Raw genomic sequence first — 23,170 nt, forward strand, 5'->3', positions numbered from 1 at the left:
CATACGGCGCAACCTTTTCGTACCCTGAGGAACGTGGTATTCAAACGCCTCCTTGCGCGATGCTGTGTTACATCAGATCTGGACCCTTCAAGAATGTGTGCAACGTATGTTACCTCTGGTGGTGTGCGAGAAGAATTAGTCAAATTCTCTAGGGATTTCTTACGTAATATTATCTGAATTTCTAAGTTTTTATGTTATAATATGTGGCCTTTGCAATTGTACTTTGCTTATCAGTAATGAATATCTTTTTATCTACATCCTTGCTTGTTTCTCATATACTACTCAATCTTATGAATGGTTACAAATAATTGTAATATTTTATATTAAATTGAGAAACAAGTTTCTTAATGTTAGATAATGGTGCCTTGACTACACAGGCTTACGAATTATCAGTAAATACATACTGACCTGATTTAGCCATTGATAATGACCTCTATCTTTTCAAAAAAAAAAAAAGAAACGCAAATTAATGTACATATATACGTACACATCCCTGTAATTAATGTACACTGTCTTTTGTCAGATAAAATGAAATTGCAAAAGAAAGAGATTTGGTTTTTAATGCGTTTTCCCCAGATTTAGCCATATACATGAACTCAATCTTTTCCCCTAATTCGGCGACATACATCAACTCAAACTTTTGGTCAGAGAACGTAATAAGGGTAGACATACGTACACGGGTATACGTTACTGTGTACAAGTATTTTAGTTGGTTTGAAACTAGAAATATGAGAAGCGACTTTCGAGATGGTAGTAAATGATGATGCAATGCTGATTGATTTGACCTGTAATAACCCATATCTACAAGTTTTGGAGTGGTTATTTAATGCATACTGTCAAGCTCTATTCATAGAATGACCTCTATCTTTTCGCATAAATCTCCTTACTTTACGTACACGGTTTGCAATTAATATACACTTGCATTTGTCACATAAGAGGAACTTTAAAATAATGACACTTTATTAATGCGTTCCCCCCCAAATGTAGCCATATACATGAACTCAATATTTAGGCCCTATATAAACGATATCACACACACTAACTTATTTGCTCACATTCTTCTAAAACCTCCTTCATTCATCAACTGCAAGATTATTTCTAAACCTCCTTTGTTAACAACATGGCTTTCTCCGCAACCCCTCCAACCGAGATGTACCTTGCAATACAATTGCCAAACCCGATTTCCGTCCTCATCAACTACCTGCCCGTATCCCAGACTCCCATCGAGACCCTCCGCCACTTGGTCGAAGCAAGTGACGTAAACGCAATAGTGATGGACGACTTCATCACATGGCCTCACTTCGTTCAGCCGGAGTCTCCCTTCAGGGCCTACTTCAGCCTCTTGCTGGAAAGGGGTGAGATCCCGGCTATATACTTCGAAGGTGTCCGCCAGGCAAGCAGCTTCCTAACGGTGGCCCACGGCATTACACTACTCAACTCCGTCGCTCCATCCAACCCTCTCGCCTGCTTCGCGACCGGCTTATTCCTAACTTGTACTGGCAACCATGTCGACTTTCTTCCAGTCAGCGATATGTTCTGGGCGATGACACCCACATTAGCGGCAGCTCACGCAGTGGGGGAGATGGTGATGTATCACATAAGCCAGCTTCACACCGAAGGTCCTCGGCTCTGGTAACGTTCATGGAGGTATGTGCACACACCGGCATGTGTTGGCCTTTGCACGTACAGTTCCGGCTGCAGAGGGTGTTTCTTTTACTGGTACGCGAGGGAGATGTGTGTCTTCTATTAGATATGACTTTGATAATGAAGGATGAGGCATACAATTTTCCGGCTCATGTGTATGCTTCAGGCTCTACTTTTTAGTTTATTGCTTCCGCATCTAATATATAGTTTGTCTTTCTTGAATGTATGTCCTTCTTCGGGCACTTAATTATGAATGAATGAATTTTTTGTTGTTTGAGGACAACAATTATGATATATGTATGTTTTCGTGTACGTACACGGGTTTCGTACAATTTGATGATTAAAACCAAAAAGCTAGTAAAACGTACACTGGCAAATTAATTGTAATTGTAGACACTGTACGTATAAAATGTACGTACAATTACCCAATAGTTTATTATACAAATTCAAGTAATTAGAAAACGACAACAAGTTTATGTAGTTTTACAATACTTAATATAAATCTGCTCTTTAATAATAAGAAGACTGGGGAAAACAAATCCCCCTATCTAAAAAACGACCTGCTTGATCTCTTCCACTTCCGGTGTATCCGGATCGGCAAAGACCTTTGACACAGGACCATGACTCACAACCTTAGGATTAGCTCTGTCGGTTAAACGCCAGAAGACGAGTGCGACAACAACATTGCGCTGACCTAGACTCCGAAAGAAGGTTTGGAATTCCAACGCCTATTCATTGTGTGCTTCGCATTCCAAAACTTCGTTGCTACATTAGATTAAAAGAAGAATCAAGTCAGCGTTTAGATTAAAAAGTGTAAGTGAATCAAATGTGAAAAGAACATTTACTATCTATCTTTGATCTTGAAAGGAAGCTTGAGACCGTATAAGTCTCCGGTCAAGTGGCCAACCTCTAACAACGCTCCAATGACATCTACATCAAGGGCCAAAAAAATAGAAATAAACTTCTAATTTCAAAAATGTGTCCATAAAACGTAACTTAAAAAATATCTCACCGACTAAAAATTTCTTATCAACTGTTTTCTCCAAAATGTAGTCGAATTGAGTGAAATCGTAAAACGATATTGGGTCCCTTCGTAAGGCGTTAGTAACGATGGTCCGATCCATAAACCATATGCCGTAGTCATGAGATGTTGGTCTCACTGGGTCAGCGACGTTACGGACCAAGAAAGTGGTCACAATTTTCCACTCATTTTCTTTGATTCGGTCTATGTAAAAAGGAGCAAGGCGACGATCAATGGTGGCCTCGATACGGGAACGGGATCCCTACAGAATATGATATATAACAGATTTATATAGAATTGAACCTAACGTATGATAAAAAAACACAAACACGGCACAGGGAAACTACCGAATTATCTGCCAAGATAAGGCCGAGTTCGAAGATGTTGGGCGCAAAAAACTTCTTAAACACTCTCACGAAAAATACACAAATTGTCCACTCAGTGATCTGAGGACACAATTCGGAGATGGTGTGATACCCGTCCATCACACGGTTAGCAAGAACAATCGAAAGACTTTGTGTTTGATTGATGTAACTGCCGAATGTGAAAGGGTTTTCGTTTGAAGGAACGTGGATAAAATTGAGGAGGAGATGTGGCTTAAATAAGGAAATTCCGTAACGGGCGCGGTGGGTAGTGCGAAAGTGTTCCAACGGTTGAGATACAAATGTGTGTAACCGTTTGTAACCGTTTATTGCATGAAGATTATACGTACACAGACACAACAAACACGTACACTAACAAAAACGTACACTCAGAAAACATACATAGTTATACGATGGCAAACATTAAACGTACGTACACCGTCACAACACTTTGGTACACACTGTCCACAAATAAACGTACACTGTCTTCGCGGAGACATAAAGCTTATGAGGAGAACTAAATAGGATATTTGCAAGTCTTCTTGTTATGACATGCTTGTCTACATCGTGTGCACTGATTCGGAATAAGTCTTTTCTGTCTCTTTTTCTGAAATGACAACAACAATAAGTTAATAATCTACGCATCTTATACTCAAAACATAATGTTGTGGGATATTTGAAAAATCTGTACACGTTTGAATGATAGCACTTACCCGGTTTTCACCTCTAGATGGAATTCTTTTGGTTGTTGGTCTTCCTGGTGGTCGTCTACTGTATGGAGGAATTAGTATCAAATCCGATATATGTTGTGGGATGACAACATCCTTCGGATCCGCGATAGGTAGAATCGGTTCTTGAAAAGAATCGGAAAACGTTTGAAGGCCATACCACCATCCTACAACAACCTTCGGATCTATTCCAAACTCGATTGCAGCTGCTAGACCGTGTTCACATGGGATTCTCAACTTTGTGTACCTAAGACACGTACACGTACACTCGTCCAGAACGACATGAAAATGCTCACATGACTTGCTTGTAACTTGATAACTCCACGGTCCAGACATCTTAACCGCGAATTTCCCTGACGCAGGCAAATCTTGGAGAAAACGCTCATCAACCTCAGGCGTCACTAAAGACTTACACCTAGCCACTTTTTGCCTCCTCGCTGCGAACCATCGCATTAGGACCTCTCGAATGAACTCTATCATGTACATAATCGGATATGATTTGGCTCTTGTTAAGACATTATTCATAGACTCCGAGTTGTTGCTAGACATGATATTGTAGCGTTCCCCTTTACAGTGAGCTCTTGTCCAATGCTCAAATCCAATTTCCTCTAAGTAATTTGCGCATGCAGCACTCTTAGCCCTTAACTGTTCGAAGTATTTTTCAAAATCTCTCACTCTGTAAGCTTTAGCAGCGCTGAAGAATAATCCAGATACACCATACTTACCATAATGGGTGGAGATATTTCGCTCAAGGTGTACTACACATGCACCATGATGAGCTTTCGGATAAACCACACTGAGGCCTTTATATATTGAAGAATGTCTGTCCGATACAATCATTAAATCTTCACTGTCTGGAACAATGTCAACTAATTTATCAAAGAACCACACCCATGAAGCGTCAGTCTCACCATCCACAACACCAAACGCTATTGGAAATATTTGGAAGTTCCCGTCTTGGGCACATGCAATGAGGAGACATCCCTTGTAACATATTACTAGCTGCGTTCCATCTACGACAATTACCTTCCTCATATACTTCAGACCTTTTATAGAAGCCCCGAGAGATACAAAAACATACTTAAAGCGCTGCGTACCATCAGCTTCAGGTGTAGAGTGTAGGTGAGTTATCGTACCCGGATTAGCTAATTTAAGAAGATACAAATAGGTAGGCAAAAACCTGTAACTTTTTATATCATCCCCCCTTACATTTTCCACTGTAACCTCTTTAGCTCTCCAAGCGGTAGAATATGAAATCCGAACATTGAGATCATTTAGGAACAACTGTGGTAAATCGATAGCTCTCGGACCCCCTTGCGTAGAACTGTATCTGCTCTTCACTACCTCTCCGAGAAGCTTATAACTAGCATGTTTATTATAATTCTTACGAGTGTCGATGTCACACGTATGGGTGGTATCATACGATGTGATTTTGAAACATTCTGAATTGTTGACAACTTGAGCTGTCAAATGCCATGGACAAGTATCATCAACGCAGACCATCTCCAATCTTGTAGGACATGACCTACGTTGCTTGTACCAAAAGCATTGTTTGATGACTATCGACCGTGGTATTGGAGCTTCCGCAAGTGGGACACTGAATGATAATCGGTTAGTTACCGCAGCTGAGGCTTACGAAGTGTATAATGACTTTTCTGTTCTTAAAAACACTCCCGACATACAAAGTCTCACCTATCGTACTCAGTTCGACTTGTGTCTCATCATCTCGTAAATTGGCTAAATCATCGAATACCGGAGCAGCATCATTATCGAGAATCTCCAACTCGCCACCATGTAATGTAGAAAAGTCATTATACACTTCGTAAGCCTCAGCTGCGGTAACTAACCGATTATCATTTAGTGTCCCACTTGCGGAAGCTCCAATACCACGGTCGATAGTGACTTCGTATATACCATTAATATTGGTATCCGTGTTACCTTCGCAGCCTGTATCTTGTACACACTCTGTAGTATACGTACATTGGTACAAACCATGTTGACACGTACGTCTTGGAGTCACCGTTGGTGTACGGTCACCCGAATGAGAAATGTTATCTCCGCCAGGTGCAGTAACTAGCCGATTATCATTCAGTGTCCCACTTGGGGAATCTCCAATACCACGGTCGATAACATCATCCCCAGAGACATCGTCTACACCATTAATATTGGTATCGGTGTTACCTCGCAGCCTGTATCTTGTACACATTCTGTTGTGTACGTACATTGGTACAAACCATGTTGACACGTACGTCTTGGAGTCACCGTTGGTGTACGGTCAACCGAGTTATCTCCCCCACGTACACGATGACTTGTGTACGTACACTCTGCCAATAGACGACTGAATTCCCCTGGATGTTGAACCGTTTGTTGAGTGAGAATGACGTCCTCCTCAACATTCCCTATTCCATATTCTTCAATAATTAAATCGTTCCACTTGTTGTAATCGTAATCTTCGCCACTGCCTTCACTACCGTCTATAGTAGGATCGAGGGTACTTCCCCCCATAGATCCATCATCACCCTGATAATCATCATACCCAGCACCATCTTCGTTGTCCTCCTCCTCTTCTTCATCCTCATCTGTTTTATCGTTTTCAACGTCGTCTTGCTCATCTACGGCCTCATTATTTCCATCTACATTGAAGCCGCTACGATGGGATTTGGTGTCGTTGCACTCCCACACACACGGTAACTCTCACCATCGGTCCTAGGGACAGTATTCCCGAGTGCCTTGACGGTTGTAATGAAAGAGACAAACAAGGTGACACTAGGATCCCCACCACGAATCAAAAAGAATGTATCCAGGCTCATTTGATTGTCAATGTATACAGGAGGGCATTTACTTTCTATCATCACTGACATCTTTCCCGGCATCCAGTAACTAATTATTGGATTGCATTCGGTGCACTTCAAACTGAAAACCTGGCATAATGTACGTACAAATGCCGTGTACGTCATGTTTTGCCTAACACGTACACAACGACCAAACCAGCCTTCCCATGGTTCAAATTTCCATTCTTCTTCTTTACATTTCCACTCACCCACCATAGTAAATACGGGAATATCCATTACCAACATGCATCATAAATTCAGCAGAACCCCATTAAATGCAAATGAAAGCATGATTATATCTACAAAAAACAAAAAGAATTCCCAACTACACACTTATAAACATAAATCTATCCTCATTTAGCAATTTCAACTCTAAAAAGTGGAAATAAAAATATTCTGGGTTTTTATATAAAAACAATGTTGATCTTAGCACACAATCAAGACCCTAGTGTGTTAAAACAAAAAACTTCTTAACCAATTTCATTACTTACACGTTCAATGCTTGTCTTGGCTCCAAACTTTGTAAATCAAGAAGATCAAACCGATGCAGAATCACATTCGTTCTGAAAAATTTGTTTGTTTGATGGATCATGTTTGTCTCTTACAACTATTCACACATATAAACTAATATTAGAAAAAGTAATGATGACTTTTGCATTAATTGTGACATGAGTCATGTCTAAACTTTTTGGGCATTAAATACTGATGTCTCATTGTGTTTTAATGTTATTAATCCCAACTTGTCACTGTACTCCCGCACAATTCAATTAAGAATGAAATATATTGCTTAACCGGAACAGTGTACGTAACTGAACCGCTTAACTGAACCGTACAGTGAACAGTACATCGGTCCGTTGGTAGGGGTAAAATGGTCAGATTTTGGCTAAATTGTCAAAACTTGAAAGCCCATTCTCACTTTGCCAAAACATGAAATTAAAACTTGGTCAACTGCCATGCCATGCAATTTACCCTTAAAAAATGCCATTATGAATTATTTTTAATAAAAAGTAAACTAAAAAGAAAAAAATATTAAAATCTAAAATTCATGTTTTCTTTTTCACATTTTTCTCTCGACACTTTACTTCTCTCTTCCTCCAAAACCTAGCCGCCACCTCTCTTCTAAATTCCGTTCGCCGTAACTCCGACCGCTGCGCTTCCGTCCAGCTTTGTCTACCAGTACCTACCGCTTCATCTTTCTCCTCTCTTGTCCTCTCCACCGCTTCTCCCTTTTCCGCTGGAAACCATCGCTTCTCTCTTCTCTGCCGCTTCTACTTCATCTTCTTAGGCTTCGCCGCCAGCATCTATGTTGGATTCCGTCACCAACAGCAGCAATGTTGAGGTTTTCCTTTGATTTATGGTTTATATTTTTATAAAATGAGTTGGAAAAACATATTGCATGAAAGGTGTTCGATGAAATGTCAGTCTTGACGGCAGACTTATTTGTTAATTATCACAGATTTATTTGTTGCTCATCACAGACTTGTTTGTTCGTTTTCGTAGATTTATTTGTTGCTCATCGCAAATATGTTTTAAGTAATAACAATTCTATCAATGTCTATTGCAGGATCATATTGCGAGTATCTTTTTTGGTTGCATTGTTTTGTTGGTTGTATTTTGATTGCATATCTTTTTGTTAGTGTTTCTAGATTTAATTGCTGCTCATCACAGATTTGTTTGTTTGTTGTATTGTTTTGATTGCAGATTTATCATTACAGATTTGTTTGTTGGTTGCATTGATTTGATTGCAGATTTATTGGTTCTCAATGGGTTCTGTCTAGTCATCGACATAGATTCTGGTGGAGTTAACTTCAGTGACTATGAATTTCGCTGGTTTGTGTTCTCTAAGACACAAATTTGTTAGTATCACCACAGATTTGTTTAGATATGACCACAAATTTGTTTTGATATGTTCACATACTTGTTTGTATCACCACAGATTTGTTTTGACATAACCACAGATTTGTTTTAATATGTTCACAGACTTGTTTTAAGTATGTCCACAGTTTTGATTCGTTGATCACATATTTGTTTTGAAAAATGCATCTAGGATCATTGAGAAGAAAAAGAGTGCCTAGCCGTAGGATGGCAGTTTGATGGACTTAACGATGGGAACATTCAGGCATTGCGGGAGAGATTAGGAGCTGAGATGTTTGAGGAAGTTCCACTGACGGGAGACGTAGCATTGACTAATCCATTGCCTCGTCGTGCAGAGTTCAAGATCCCTTATCTCAATGATCACTCAGAATGAGTGTCTTTATGATATGGTCGTGGTTGCATTTGGTTTTGAGTCAGATGTTGCAAGTTTTCTTATTTAGGAATGTTATTGTTTCCACAGACTTTTTTGGTGTGAACCAGTTGTTGCAGCTGTTACCACCGACATTTTTGGTGTGAACCAGTTATTTTTCCTGAGTGTTATTGTAACCACAGACTTTTATTAGAACATGTAAGACTTGAATTCTTAGAGATATAAGTTCCATAACAACACATACAAGTTCCATAACAACACACATGTTCTACAATAACACATAAAAGTTTGACATGTCAATACAGACGTCTTACATGTTCCACAATAACACTCATACAAGTTTGAAAAATACAACAAAAGTTTACAACAGAGACTACTTCATCAAGTTTATGCCTTCTTGCATGTTTTACGATTATGCCCAGTTTCATTACAACTGGTACACGTGTGTTGTTTCCTAGGCCTCTTATTCTCCATGGCTTTCTCAAGGACAGATTTAAATCTTGACTTTTTAGGCTTACCTGGTTGTTGTTTCGGAATAGGTGGCGAACACACTTTAGTCGCAACATGCTCTAGTATTGGAAGTGCGAAATCCCTTGGCATGATGAAAATAGGGACTAAATAAGTCTGTGACAACATAAATCTATAGACCAAATAAATCTGAGATAACTTAAATCTACACCACAATGATGAAAATAGGGACCAAATAAATCTGCGATAACTTAAATCTAGACCAAATAAATCTGCGATAACTTAAATCTAGACCAAATAAATCTAAGATAAGCTAAGGATTGGTCAAACCCTAAATCGGACGGTCCAGATTTCTCTATCTTAGATTCTAGAAAACAAATCTGTGGTGTCTTCAAATAAGTCTGTAAAACTATATCTGCGGTCAAAGTGTAACAACAAGCTGTAGAATATAAGTCTATGACAACTAAAAAGGTAGTTAAGTCTAGATTAAGTCTGCGACAACTATGACACATATATCTGTGATGATGGGAAATAAATCTGTGATTCATAATATATCTGCCGTCAAGAGGTAAAACTCTGTGATCACTAAGAGTCAGTCTAGTTATTATCTTTTGCAGTAACAAATCTGCAACAACGTACATACTTAATATAAGTCGGTAGGTACTATTAATAAGTCTGCAGAAACGTGATTGACAATAAGTCTGTAGGAAAAACAAATCTGTAGAAATAAATCTGCGAAACCTAGGAAATCTGTGATGTCATCAAAGAAAATCTGTAAGACAAGTTTGTGGTAGACAAAAAATCTGTAATAGCCTATAAATCGGTAGCAACCTATGAAAAAATCTGTATACTAAATCTGTGGTAGAAATAAATCTGTAGAACAAATCTGTGGTTCAAAAACAAATCTGCAAGAAAACAAGTCAGCGATAACTATACAATTAAATTTGTGGCAGATTTATAAATCGGTGGCAGATTTATAAATCGGTGGCAGATTTATAAAATCTGTGGCAGATTTATAAAACAAGTCTGTGGCAGATTTATAAAATCTGTGGCAGATTTTTTCTACAGATTTATTTGAGTCCGCAGAGATCAGTGGCAAAACTATAAATAATGACAGGTTTTTCTGTAAATAACGGCAACTTTTGCCTAGCTGGCATTTTTTTTTAATGGCATTTTTGTTATTATGATTTTCTGTACAAAGCTTTACAAGGGTATTTTGGGGATTAAAAAAAAACCAAAACACTCTAGTTATTATTAAAAGATACGAGTCATTCTACTTATTAATTTCCATATAAGGGTCATTCTAGTTATTCTCCCTAAAATTTATATGTAATTATATTTAGTTTAACTGTTTATTTAAATTATAAGTAATAGAAAAAATTTAAAACCAATTACATGTTGATATTTGTGAAATAAGTCTCTCAAGAGGTGCTTTCATCTGAAACATATGCTCATGTTTTTTTTTTTTTTTTTTTTTTTTAAATATATATATACTTGAAAACACTTGTGAGATCCTTTTATTGCACATGCTCTAACTCGAACGAACTCACTATTCACTAAATTTTAGTCTATACACGACCCTTTTGATTTTTTTTTTCTCTTTAACCGTAAAGTAGTACTAATGCCTAAGACCAAACGCAGTGGAGCAATCAAGCCTCGGGTGTTAGTAATAAACAAATGAGAAATAATGCAAATTTCGGCTAAGACACAAAACACGGGTGTAAATTTACACCCAGGTGTAGAAGCGACGTGGCAGAGTTTGGTTGGTGGATACAGGTGAGAATACTGAAGTGGTTGTTTTCTCCACTCATTTTAGAGCTGTACAAGCTTCTCATTGATGGTTGGTGATATTATTTTATTAATATATCACCATTCACACCCACACTCCCACATGCACCATTGTGGATGCTCTAAGTATGACTAATATTGATTACTTGTAATGAAATTTGAGTTCAATATTTTTAACATATAATTGTTTGTTTAATATATTTTCCCGTCAAAGAGAGGTTGTGATACGCAACATTTTTATGATATTTATAATACATACACATAGTAAACGAAAGCTACATTACCTCATAGTTCATACCATACTTCTATATATATACGCGTAAAAGAAAGCTACATTCTCATTATCTCATACATCAAACAAAAAAAATATCATGATTTTTCTCTTTAGTACTCTCCAATTTTCTCTCTTCTCTTTGGCCCTTATAATCGCCGGTTACATTTTCCTCGGAAAAAAATTGAGTAAAGGTGAAGTTGATACTTCCACCATCCCTGAGCCATTAGGAGCTTTGCCTCTATTCGGCCACCTCCATCTATTGCGCGGCAAAAAACTCATTTGCAAGAAACTAGCTGCCATATCCGAAAAACATGGTCCTATCTTCTCCCTCAAGTTAGGGTCTTATAGGCTGGTTGTGGCCAGCGACCCAAAAACGGTGAAAGAATGTTTCACCACCAACGACTTGGCTCTAGCAACCAGACCCAATATAGCCTTTGGTCGGTACGTAGGCTACAACAATGCAAGTCTAACACTGGCTCCTTATGGAGACTATTGGCGTGAGTTACGTAAGATTGTCACCGTCCATCTATTCTCAAACCAGAGTATAGAGATGCTTGGTCACATTCGTTCTTCAGAATTAAACACGTTTATCAAACACCTATACAAAGGGAGTGGTGGAACTTCTATAGTGAAGATTGACATGTTATTCGAGTTTTTGACCTTCAATATAATCCTTAGGAAGATGGTGGGGAAGAGAATTGGTTTCGGTGAAGTGAATAGCGAGGAATGGCGTTATAAGGAGTCCCTGAAGCATTGCGAGTTCTTGGCTGTGATTCCTATGATAGGCGACGTTATTCCATGGCTAGGATGGTTGGATTTTGCAAAAATTTCTCAAATGAAGAGATTATTTATGGAGCTTGACTCAGTCAACACCAAGTGGCTCCAAGAACATCTCAAGAAGAGATCAAGAAATGAGAAGGATCAAGAAAGAACAATCATGGATCTACTGCTCGACATCTTACCAGAAGATATTGTGATAAGTGGACATGTACGCGATGTCATTGTGAAGGCAACGATTTTGGTATGCACATTTTCACTATACTCCCATTAATTTTGGATATATGTTAGATAATCTCACAAATAATTAATTATGAACTAAGAGCATTTCTAACGCAAAGAACTCTTCTCAATTTCTTATCTATATTAATTTAATTATTTCAATATAATTCAATTATTTCTATATTTTTGATTATAAATAAAGAAATTGACTAGTTATATAATGTCACATGTCACATGTTTCCTTCTTTTTCTTCTCTCTTATGTTTCTATTACTTTTTATTATTTAGTCTTACGAACCTCAGTTAGAAATCACCGTTGAATGTGCTCTAATGTAGCTATAGGAAAAATATGATTTAATTCACTCATGGTTTGAAATGAAAGTCTACTAACATAAATGTTCGGTTTCTTGTTGTAGGCTCTCACATTAACGGGATCAGACAGCACATCCATCACTTTGACATGGGCAGTATCGCTACTACTCAACAATCCTGCTACTTTAAAAGCAGCACAAGAAGAGATTGACAATTGTGTCGGGAAAGGTAGATGGGTTGAAGAATCCGACGTACAAAACCTTAAGTACCTACAAGCTATTGTTAAGGAAACTCACCGACTTTACCCGCCAGCTCCTCTTACAGGTCACAAATCAAATACTCTTTATTGTCATTATAATTCTTATTGCATGACCTTATTAATCTTTTAAATGATGAACCTATTTGGTTATACAAAATAATGAATGATCAGGAATCCGCGAAGCACGTGAAGATTGTTTTGTGGGAGGATACCGTGTTGAGAAAGGCACACGCTTGCTCGTCAACATTTGGAAACTTCATAGGGACCCCAAGATCTGGCTTGACCCCAAAACCTTTAAGCCTGAGAGGTTCATGGAGGAGAAATTACAATGTGAAAAGAGCGACTTTGAATACATTCCTTTTGGTTCGGGAAGAAGGTCGTGTCCGGGGATCAATCTTGGTCTAAGAGTTGTACACTTCGTGTTGGCTCGATTGCTTCAAGGCTTTGAGTTACGCAAAGTGTCTGATGAACCAGTGGATATGGCTGAAGGGCCTGGTTTAGCCTTGCCAAAAGATTAACCCGGTCGAAGTTGTTGTAATGCCTCGACTCGAACAGGAGAGTTTTTATATCATGATTACTGATGGGTATGCGTGCTTAACATGGAGAGCTTGAGCTGTAAAACTCAGTCAAAAAGGGAGAGATTGAAAGTGCAGATATTGTTGGAACAGGTGTGAAGCTGTTGGAACAGGTGTGAAGCTGTTGGAACGAAAGATCATAACGAGATTTAGTCTTTCATAATGTTATGTTACGGCCACGTTGGTCGTGGGCCATTGTTCAAGTTAAGCCCAATCTCTTGTAGAGACTTGAAGCGTGGCTTAAGTTGTCTAGGGTTTTTGGCACTTGATATAAATACCAAGAGACGGCAACATGAAGACTCGCGCGTCTAGGGTTTATCGAGAGAGGCACACATGTGTGTGTGACGTCGCCCCATCAACAAGATAGAGAGATCTTTTGATGGTTTTGTTGAGAAGCTATACTCGTCGGAAAAGACAATAGGAGTAGTAGTTTTCTTTCATTGTAATTCTAGAAAAGAGTGGTGGATACCATATAGCAATTGTAGGTTGCGGCCTTTTCTAGTGAATGGTTTCTGGACTTGGTCCCGGGGATGTAGGTTAACCGAACCCCGTTAACAAATCTCTTGTGTCTCATTTACTTTATGCACAAACGAACTCGCTACACTCTCTCATCATACAAACGTATAGAACTAGCACACTTAGCAATTTCAATAGTGTCGATGGTTTAAAAACAATTTGGGAAAGGACAGGAGAGACATACGGGGGAAAAAAATGACCAGCTAGATTCGACACAAAACAATTGTGGTTGCCAAAACACAATTATAAGGGCGAGCAAAGTCACACGTTACTTTTTTCTCCCAGCCAAAGTATACCAAAGTATAATCGCATAAACAAAAGTTATATTTTCATTATTTCTTATTTTACATATTCATTATTGTAGTATTGTTTGGACCATTCACATTCATTTACACAAAGTATAACTAAAATTGTGCAATGAAATAACAAAAGATTCAAACATACAGTGCGTTTGCATTTGCAACCATTGTATATTCATTACTGTAGTATCGTTGTAAAAAGTCTAGCAACTCGACTCGGGTGTGATGTGATGACCCTAATTGCATGTTACCATCGAATGCCAAAACGATTAAAATGTGATGTGACTCAAGTGTTGTTAGCAAGTGATTTATTTCTTGTATTTACTCTTACTCTTATCGTTGCACAAACGGAGTTTAAACCTACGAATAAAGTGCAGCAAGTGTGATTTATGGATATGTAAACCAATATATCCTCAATTATTTTTTATTATATCTAATTAACAAATTTTAATATTTAATAATTAAAAATATGATTACATCAAATTATCCGTAGTTGGCGGGGAAACATGAAATACACTTTTGAGAGAAATTATAAAATTACGTTTTTGGCGGAAAACGCGAAACAACTTTTTTTGGCATAACATGTTTTTAGGCTGGAAAACATGGGATCATGTTTTTTAGTAGGAAAGCGGAAATCATATTTTGGTGGAAAAACGCGGAACCAAGTTTTAGCGGAAAAACATGGAATCATGGAAACGAAAAAACACATTTTTGGCGGGAAAACATGGAATTACGTTTTTGGTGGGAAAACCGGAAATCGCATTTATGACGGGAAGATATAGAATCATCTTTTAGTAAAAAAAGCGAAAACAAGCTTTTAGCAGAAAAACGTGAAACATTATTTTTGGCGGAAAAACATGAAATGACGTTCTTGGCGGGAAACCGGAATCACATTTTTTGGCAGAATCATGCTTTGGTAGAAAACACAAAACATGGAATACGAAAAAACAACAAATTGAGTTTTAAGCGGGAGAACACGGATTCTCGTTTTTGGCAGAAAAATACATAAAATAAATAAGTAAATGATTGATAACATTAATAATATAACCAATAGTAATTTTGTCATCTAATCACATCTGAATCGTTTTGTTATTCGAAAAAAATAGGATAATGGATCGCAGCCGAATCGCATTACGTACCATTCATAAATTTGATTAATCACATTGCACCGAAACGACATCGTTCCCTGGTTCAAATCGGAGTCACACCTAAATCGGAATATCAGTCGGACCAAAAGTCACATTTTTTTATTTTTTTTGTTTTTGGTCTTAAACCCAGTCACAAAGCATTTAAAATTATTGTCCTCTCTTCAACGACATTTTTCACTTCATCTCAGGGTATATAGGCTCCGTAACTCTCTCTGCTATCTCTTTCTCCTTCTCTGTATTTATTCTCTCTCCCATCGTTGTGAGTCTGTTATAGTTAACAATTTTTATTGTATGGTTCTTTATAAAATTTTGTTATTTTTATCCCTTGCAAATCAGTATCCCTTATATAATATTGTAGAAATACTTTTTAAAATTAACCTTACCAAGTATATATATTTACACTAGAATGCCATTACAAGTACTCCTACTGTTTCACAAAGAGTGTCATTCTACACTGTTTCACACATATTAAGAAAACCATTAAAATTTCTATTATACTCTTCATTAATACACTAAACAAAATTATCTCTCTTATTAACACATTAAAGAAATAGTGTTAAAATGAAATTTTATTCAATATTTTGCATTGGAAATATAAAACGAGACTCTTTGTGAAACAAAAATAAAACTTTAAAACGACACTCTTTGTAAAACGGAGGGAGTATAGATTTCAGAGAACAAATTAATAATAGTCACTAAAGGCAAAATTCTCAAATACTAATTGATACAAATTAATTACTTTATAAAAACCAAAATACATTATTAATTTTCAACAAAATGAATAGCCAGTCAATATGAATATATAAGATTTGATAATTGAAGATGAAAACCATTTTTCTTAAGATATTTGCTTATTCCTTTCCTAGGGATGACGATATCAAGAGCACATAAACAATGGTTTTGTTCATTTGGAGAGATCACAGGGGTTTTGTTCCAATAGAGTGTGACATTGGTGCTCCCTTAGAGTTTGTGACTTCTTCCTCCAATTTGTGACAACTCAAGTTGTTGCAAACGAAAAGATTGAATTTTTTTATGTAGAGATATATAAATATATATAGAGAGAGATAAGCTGAATTATATTTATTTAATTAAAAGAAATATCATAAATTACCAATTCATTACAACCTACTAATGATGATATTAATATTTTAATTACTTCACTAATAGCAATAAAATACTCATCTAAAAACACAAATAGCAAGGAATATATATCAAAAGCTCCAAATAAAGTCACTGATCTTCATATCTTCCCTCACACACGAATTTTACCAAATCAGTCACAAATCAAAGAGACCAGAAAGTTAATGAATATGCCTAATCTCTTATCAAAGTTCTTCCAAAACAAAATCTTTGTTTCATCAATGGCTGTCAAACCTTTGATTTCCCTCTATATGCGAACAAACTTAAGAACCCTATCCTTCTTCATGAAAGTTGTCACCCTCTTGATCTTCTTAAACACTTTCCCTGCTTCATTCTTTCATCTTCTCTACCAGCTGCTGAGCTCTTACACAACACAATAATCTTTCTTTTTCTCAAACACAATGTTGCAAAGAAATGAACTTTTTGGTTTGTAAAAGACAAATGAAGGGGACGTTTGAGAAAGAGGAGAGTGGGGTTTTTTAGTAGCAAAGATACGAACTTTCAAGAGCGTAAGCATTTTTCTATTCAGATCTGTTTTCTGTAAGCGCGGCTATTAGATTTTGTTGAACTTGTTAGGGTTTACATATTATGTGTATATATAGAGTGTCTTCTAGAGAAGAAGACAAAAAATTTTATTACTATATAAGAGAAATTGTCTCTTATAGCCTCAAATCAAGTTCTTGGGACAAGAATAGCACTCAAAAGTTTATTGGACAAAAATCGCACCTTATTTTTGATATTTTAAATTAATAAGAAATTATAAATAAATACCAAAAATCACAAATTCATCGTTAATATTTTCCCGCCAAAAAAAAATCCCGTCAAAATTTTCCCGCCAAAAAAATTTCCGTCAAAAATTTCCGCCAAAATCTTTTTCGCTCCCGGAAAAATAAAATATCGTCAAAATTTTCCCGCCAAAAACAATTCCGTCCGACTTTTCCCGCCAAAAAAAATCCAAGAAATTATTACCCTATAAATAATCATTTTCATCTCTCATTCACTCATTCTCTCATTCTCTCATCCTCTTCTACTATATCTCAGATCTTGATTTTTTGTTTTAAGTTTTCTTTTTGGTTGGTTGGTTATTATTGTTGTATGGGTCTAAGAAAATCAACTTTAATATCATTGTAAAAGCATAGTTCAACATTTTAATTTTAGAGACTATACGATATATATCGTACATTATTTTTTGATTTTTTAAAGATTAATATCTATTATCTATTATAGATTATTATCTTATAAGTAGTCATTTTCCCATCTTCTTCCACTATATCCATGTATCTATTTTTTTATATTGCTATATGGGTTAATATCAAAGAAACCATCATTGTAAAAATTTGATTCTAAATTTATTTTACAAAGTATGTCATATAATATTTCTTCTTTAATTTTCAGAAGCAAAATAAAAAAGTTTTGATGATTATAACAAAACTTTCAGGTTTATTGGTGATGGAGAATTAAGAATTTCAATTCTAATCATCGTACAACAAGGAAAATAATGTTAAGAAGATCCATCTCTAATTTCTACTTTAGATGTTTACTTATTTTCTAACATATCCATGTATTTTTTTTTAATTATGAAATATTTAATAAATAAATTATTGTAGTACATATATCAAATAATTTTTATTACATCTTTATTATTTCAAATAAATTTTTGTAATTCATTTTTAATATATATATATCATTATATATAGCTTTTTTCTGAGCTACTAGATAATTATATAAAGATCGTTATATTGTTTCTTTTATTTAAAATTTGAGGTTTAAGTGTTTCTTGAAAAACAAAAAGCTTCATTAAAAAAAAGATACCAAGTGGACCAATAAAGAGAGAATTAAACTCTACTTTTATATATATGATTTTCTGCAGATTCTTAGCTTCTGTTTTAGGAAACTTCAACCTCCCACCTCCCTCCGAAGTTATCAACCTCTACAAATCCTTGAGTATAACTAGGGTATCAAAATGAATAAACCGATTTAAACCGATCCATAATCCAATGAGTTTAGGCTTAAATGGTTTATGAGTAGATCTAACTCATTTGTTAAATGGATTGAGTCAATCCATTAATCCAGTTATATGATGGTTTAATGGTTAAATGAGTTGATCCATAAAAATAAAATAATTAACTAGGATCGGACCCGCGGTCCACCGCGGGAGAATATTGGTTTACATATGTTGCGTTTAATATTGTGTGTGTTTTTTAGTAGAACGAATCGTGTAGTATACTTATAAATATTCATAATAACGAATTGTAGAGAAAATGTAAAATTGTTTATAAATATACCCATCGTAATAATTATGATTTACAAAATAGAATTTTGTGTTTTAAAATTCTAAAATTAGACGATTCATGGGAATTAGAGCAGTCAAAATAGGTCAAAAACCGCGGGTCCAGCCCACATCATCTCACTATGGGGCAGATTTGGGAAAATATATTAAACCCGCAAATAAGCGGGCCACATGGATTAATTCGCAGTGGGTCATAGGTTTAATCGGTTTTCATCCGCGGGTTGGCGGATCAGCCCGCATATTAGTATTTATTGATAAAATTATAATTTATTCAACATGTGGTAATTTAAACAAACTTTTAATAGTATTTTGATTTATTTATTTATTTCAGTAGTATTTTAAATTTTGGTTACTTTAAAATTATTTAAACAAAATCCATGGACAATCCCGCAAATCCACATATATTCGCGGGACGGGTTTGTATTTCATATATGCTACCCGCGGGTTGTGCGGACCGACTAACTACAAGTCAAAATATTTTTTGTCTATCGCAAAACGGACTTAACGGGACGAATCAACTCGCATTGACAGTTCTAATGGGAATATTATTTAGTCATACAACAAAATGAAGGTTGGACATAGTAATAATAGAATATGTATCTAGATGAGAGATTGAAAGATGAAGTATAATGATTAAAAATTAATTATTATTTTTCATGATTCACAAAATTTAATAAATACTTATCATCTTGTTGAATAATTCTAAAATCATATTCAAGAAATCTTTATAAATTGAAAATTAAACTTCTTTGGTAAGCTATAGGTATGAAAATATCATAATTTCGATTTAATCTAATTAAATTAAAATTAGTTACATAGATTTCATATCTATTTAATTTACACGACCAAAATAAAAATATCTATTTAATTTACACGATCAAAATAAAAATATCAATTTAATTTATAAAACAGATGGGTTATTTGTGATAAATTTTCTAGAAATCTTTAGAAGCAAGTAAAATATCTTTTAATTAATGATAATTAGCTAAAATGAGCGAAATTAATGACAAAAACGTTGATTGTTATGGAATTAGTCCCAAAAATATATGAACAAATTTATTATACGTAATTAATGTATAATATTGTTTGGAATATGCTTTTATTATTAGTTACCATAAGTACAATCAGATTTTATTTGATTTCCATAAATATTTGATTTTATTTCGATTTTTCATTTTTAATTCGAATTTATATTCCAAAAAAATTTCAAAGATCCGATTTCAGAATTTCGGGTCAATTTTCTGATTTTAACCCGACCCATTTTCATTTGTACTTCTCTTTTAATAGTATAGAGATTAATTAATAATTATTATCATCATATAATATTAAATATAATATTTAATGACATAAATGAGTTATGATATCACGTTTTTGGTATAGCTGTCAAAATGGGCGGGCCGCCCATGGGCTGTCCGTGTCCAACACCTAATGGACCGGTCATGGACAAGCCCACTTTGACATGGCCAGTAATGGACTGGACTATAATGGATATGGGCTTTATTGGACTGGACTCTAATGGAATTGGGCGGCCCAATAGACAAAAAATGTTAGGTCAAATGATTTGGGGGAAAAAATGAAAAATCGTCAAAAGACTCAAAACTTTCTAAAATCGAAAATCAGAGCTTCTCCGGCGATTTCTTCGCAACAGAGCTTGACGCTTGCCTCCATGGCTTCATCGCATCAATCTCAGCCACTTCTTTCGATTCAGGTCAGATTTCAGAACAAGGTTTTCGATTTGAGCATTTACGATTTAGGGTTTTCGATTTGAGCATTTGCGTTTTAGGGGTTTTGATTTGAGCATTTGCGTTTTAGGGTTTTCAACAGAGAGACCTATTTACTCGTTTTGAGAGAGAATCAATCTACCCTTTTGAGTTTTTGAGATTTTGAGAAAAGACCCATTTGATTGAAGTGTCTGATGTAAAACTTTCTGCTTGTTTACTGCTTGTTTGAGTGTATATGTCAGAAACTGTGAAATAGAATGACAGAATCTCTATTGTTCCTGTGATAGTCTATGTTTTTGGGTTTGTATGTTTTTGATAGTTTCTGTGATGTTTACAGACTGTGATAGTCTACTGTTTGAAGTGTCTGATGTAAAACTGAAAGCTATTCTTGTTCTATGACTGATGTCTGATGGCTTTTGATCTTTTTTCAGATGGGTAATGAAGAAACTCTAAACCTAGACGATGACTATATGACTGGGGATGAGATGGATATGGATGAAGAGAATCAGAATGAAGAACAAGAGGAAGTAGATTCACTTGCTAGTACAGCTGAGAACTTGGTGAAAGGTAAACGTAGGCGTAAGCGTTCACAGTGCTGGAAAACCTTTAGAATCATTGGATCTAGTAAGAAAAATGGTGTGATTATAAGTGATGTGAGATGCAACTATTGCAACCACACCTATAGCTTAGACCTGCGTAGAAGTGGTACAAATACTCTCTTGCGTCACATGAGAGGCTGTTCACAGACTCCTGGAAGTACACCTACTGGAAATAGAAAGCTAGATATGATGGTGTTTAGGGAAATGATAGGTTTAGCAATAATTGAGCATGATTTTCCTTTCTCATTTGTTGAGTATCAACGGATTAGAGAGGCATTTCAATATGCTAATTCTAGCATAGAGTTTTGGAGTAGAAACACCGCAGCTGCGGATTGTCTGAAGATCTATGAGAAAGAGAAGCTGAAACTTAGGAAGAAATTAGATGAAGTTCCTGGTAGATTGTGTTTGACAACTGATCTTTGGAGATCCCTTACCATTGAAGGGTACATGTGTTTGACAGCGCATTACATAGATAGCAGCTGGAACTTGAAGGCAAAGATCTTATCTTTTTGTGCCTTCCCTCCTCCACACACAGGAGCCGGTATAGCTACAAAGGTGTTAGCACTGTTAAAAGAGTGGGGGATAGAGAAGAGATTTTTTACCATTACGGTAGACAATGCGTCTTCCAATGACAACATGCAAGGAATCCTCAAGAGACAGCTTAAAAAACATTTGGTATGCAATGGAGAATTCATGCATATAAGATGCAATGCTCATATTTTGAATTTGATTGTGCAAAAGGGGCTAATAGTAATTGATGAAGCTTTGGAGAAAATCCGTGAGAGTGTGAAGTATGTGACAGTGAGTGAGTCTAGAGAGCAAGCATTCCAAACGTGTGTTGATACTGTGGGAGTTGAATCTAAAGTAGGGCTGTTATTAGATGTATCTACAAGATGGAATTCTACACATCTAATGTTAGAGAGAGCCATCATTTACAAAGAAGCATTCCGGCATCTTTCTGAAGTAGATGCAAGTTATCAAAGTTGTCCATCCACTACAGAATGGGAGAGAGCTGAGTTAATTCATGAGTTCTTGACCCCATTTGCAGAGATGACGAATTTGATCTCTGGATCATCTTATCCAACGGCGAATTTATACTTCATGCAAGTATGGCAGATTGAAATGTGGTTAAAAATCCATGAAGACCACTATGATGAAGTAATCCGTGACATGGTGATTGGTATGCAAGAGAAGTTTGGTAAATATTGGAGTGAGTACAGTGATATCCTTGCCATTGCGGCAGTGTTTGATCCTAGACTGAAGTTCCCTATGTTGGAGTATTGCTTCAATACACTTGATGCTTCCAGTTCTAAATCTAAGATTGATCACTTGCATAAGAAGCTGAAGAAGCTTTTTGATGTCTATAAAAAGAACCCAAAGAAAGCTGCTGGAACTTCAGACTCCACAGTGGGACAAAACATTCTTCCAGGATATGATGTAAGTTTCTCTGTGTAAGAAGTTTTAAAACTCTGTGAAGGATAATGTGTCAGAAGTTTCTGTGATTCTCAGAAACTGTGCAAGTATAGTCTCTGTCTTTAACTCATTCTGACTTTAAGTATAGTCAAATGGTTTCTTAAGTATAGTTTCATCAAAGTGTATTGGTTTCTCAGAAACCGTTTCTGGTATGATTGCTGCAGGTTTGTAGTCTCTGTGATTCTGTCTTTTAAGGATAAAAACTCATCATTTTCATGTATTGATCTGTGTATTGTCTGTCTATGCAGGGGTTTTATGCTTTTATTTCTCAGACGGCTGGTGCTAATGGAAAGTCCGCATTAGACAAGTATTTGGATGAACCTGTTTTGGATATGGTGGCCTTTAAGAGCATGGATATATTGGCTTATTGGAGAGACAACGCAAACCGGTTCAAAGAATTGTCTGCTATGGCCTGTGATGTCTTGAGCATCCCCATTACAACAGTAGCTGCAGAATCTTCATTTAGCATAGGAAGCCGA

General features: G+C 36.1%; 2 protein-coding genes across 2 annotated transcripts in view; one reads left to right on the forward strand and one right to left on the reverse strand.

Annotated features, from left to right (window-relative positions):
* Positions 1 to 11,458: 11,458 nt before the first annotated feature.
* On the forward strand, positions 11,459 to 13,453 carry LOC9319652 (cytochrome P450 82G1). The gene is made up of 3 exons (XM_002883539.2): positions 11,459 to 12,382; positions 12,776 to 12,995; positions 13,102 to 13,453. Exons 1-3 carry the CDS (start codon positions 11,459 to 11,461, stop codon positions 13,446 to 13,448), a joined length of 1,491 nt encoding a protein of 496 aa, XP_002883585.1. The 3' UTR covers positions 13,449 to 13,453.
* Positions 13,454 to 22,704: 9,251 nt separating this feature from the next.
* The window catches only part of LOC110230084 (B3 domain-containing protein At5g24050-like), a 6,788-nt gene continuing 6,322 nt past the window's right edge, over positions 22,705 to 23,170 (reverse strand). The window contains exon 2 of the mRNA XM_021032072.1: positions 22,705 to 22,730. Within this exon, the coding sequence (XP_020887731.1) occupies positions 22,705 to 22,730 (26 nt within the window). The remainder of the gene's footprint in view (positions 22,731 to 23,170) is intronic.

Source organism: Arabidopsis lyrata (assembly GCF_000004255.2).
Source record: "Arabidopsis lyrata subsp. lyrata unplaced genomic scaffold ARALYscaffold_3, whole genome shotgun sequence".
NCBI classification, from domain to species: Eukaryota; Viridiplantae; Streptophyta; class Magnoliopsida; order Brassicales; family Brassicaceae; genus Arabidopsis; species Arabidopsis lyrata.

What these genes read in the sequence shown, in the direction of transcription:
- LOC9319652 (XM_002883539.2), top strand. Translation starts at nt 11,459, where the DNA reads ATGATTTTTCTCTTTAGTACTCTCCAATTTTCTCTCTTCTCTTTGGCC. An exon ending in TTGTGAAGGCAACGATTTTG is followed by an intron (nt 12,383 to 12,775) that starts GTATGCACATTT and finishes TTCTTGTTGTAG; the next exon opens with GCTCTCACATTAACGGGATC. An exon ending in CCCGCCAGCTCCTCTTACAG is followed by an intron (nt 12,996 to 13,101) that starts GTCACAAATCAA and finishes ATGAATGATCAG; the next exon opens with GAATCCGCGAAGCACGTGAA.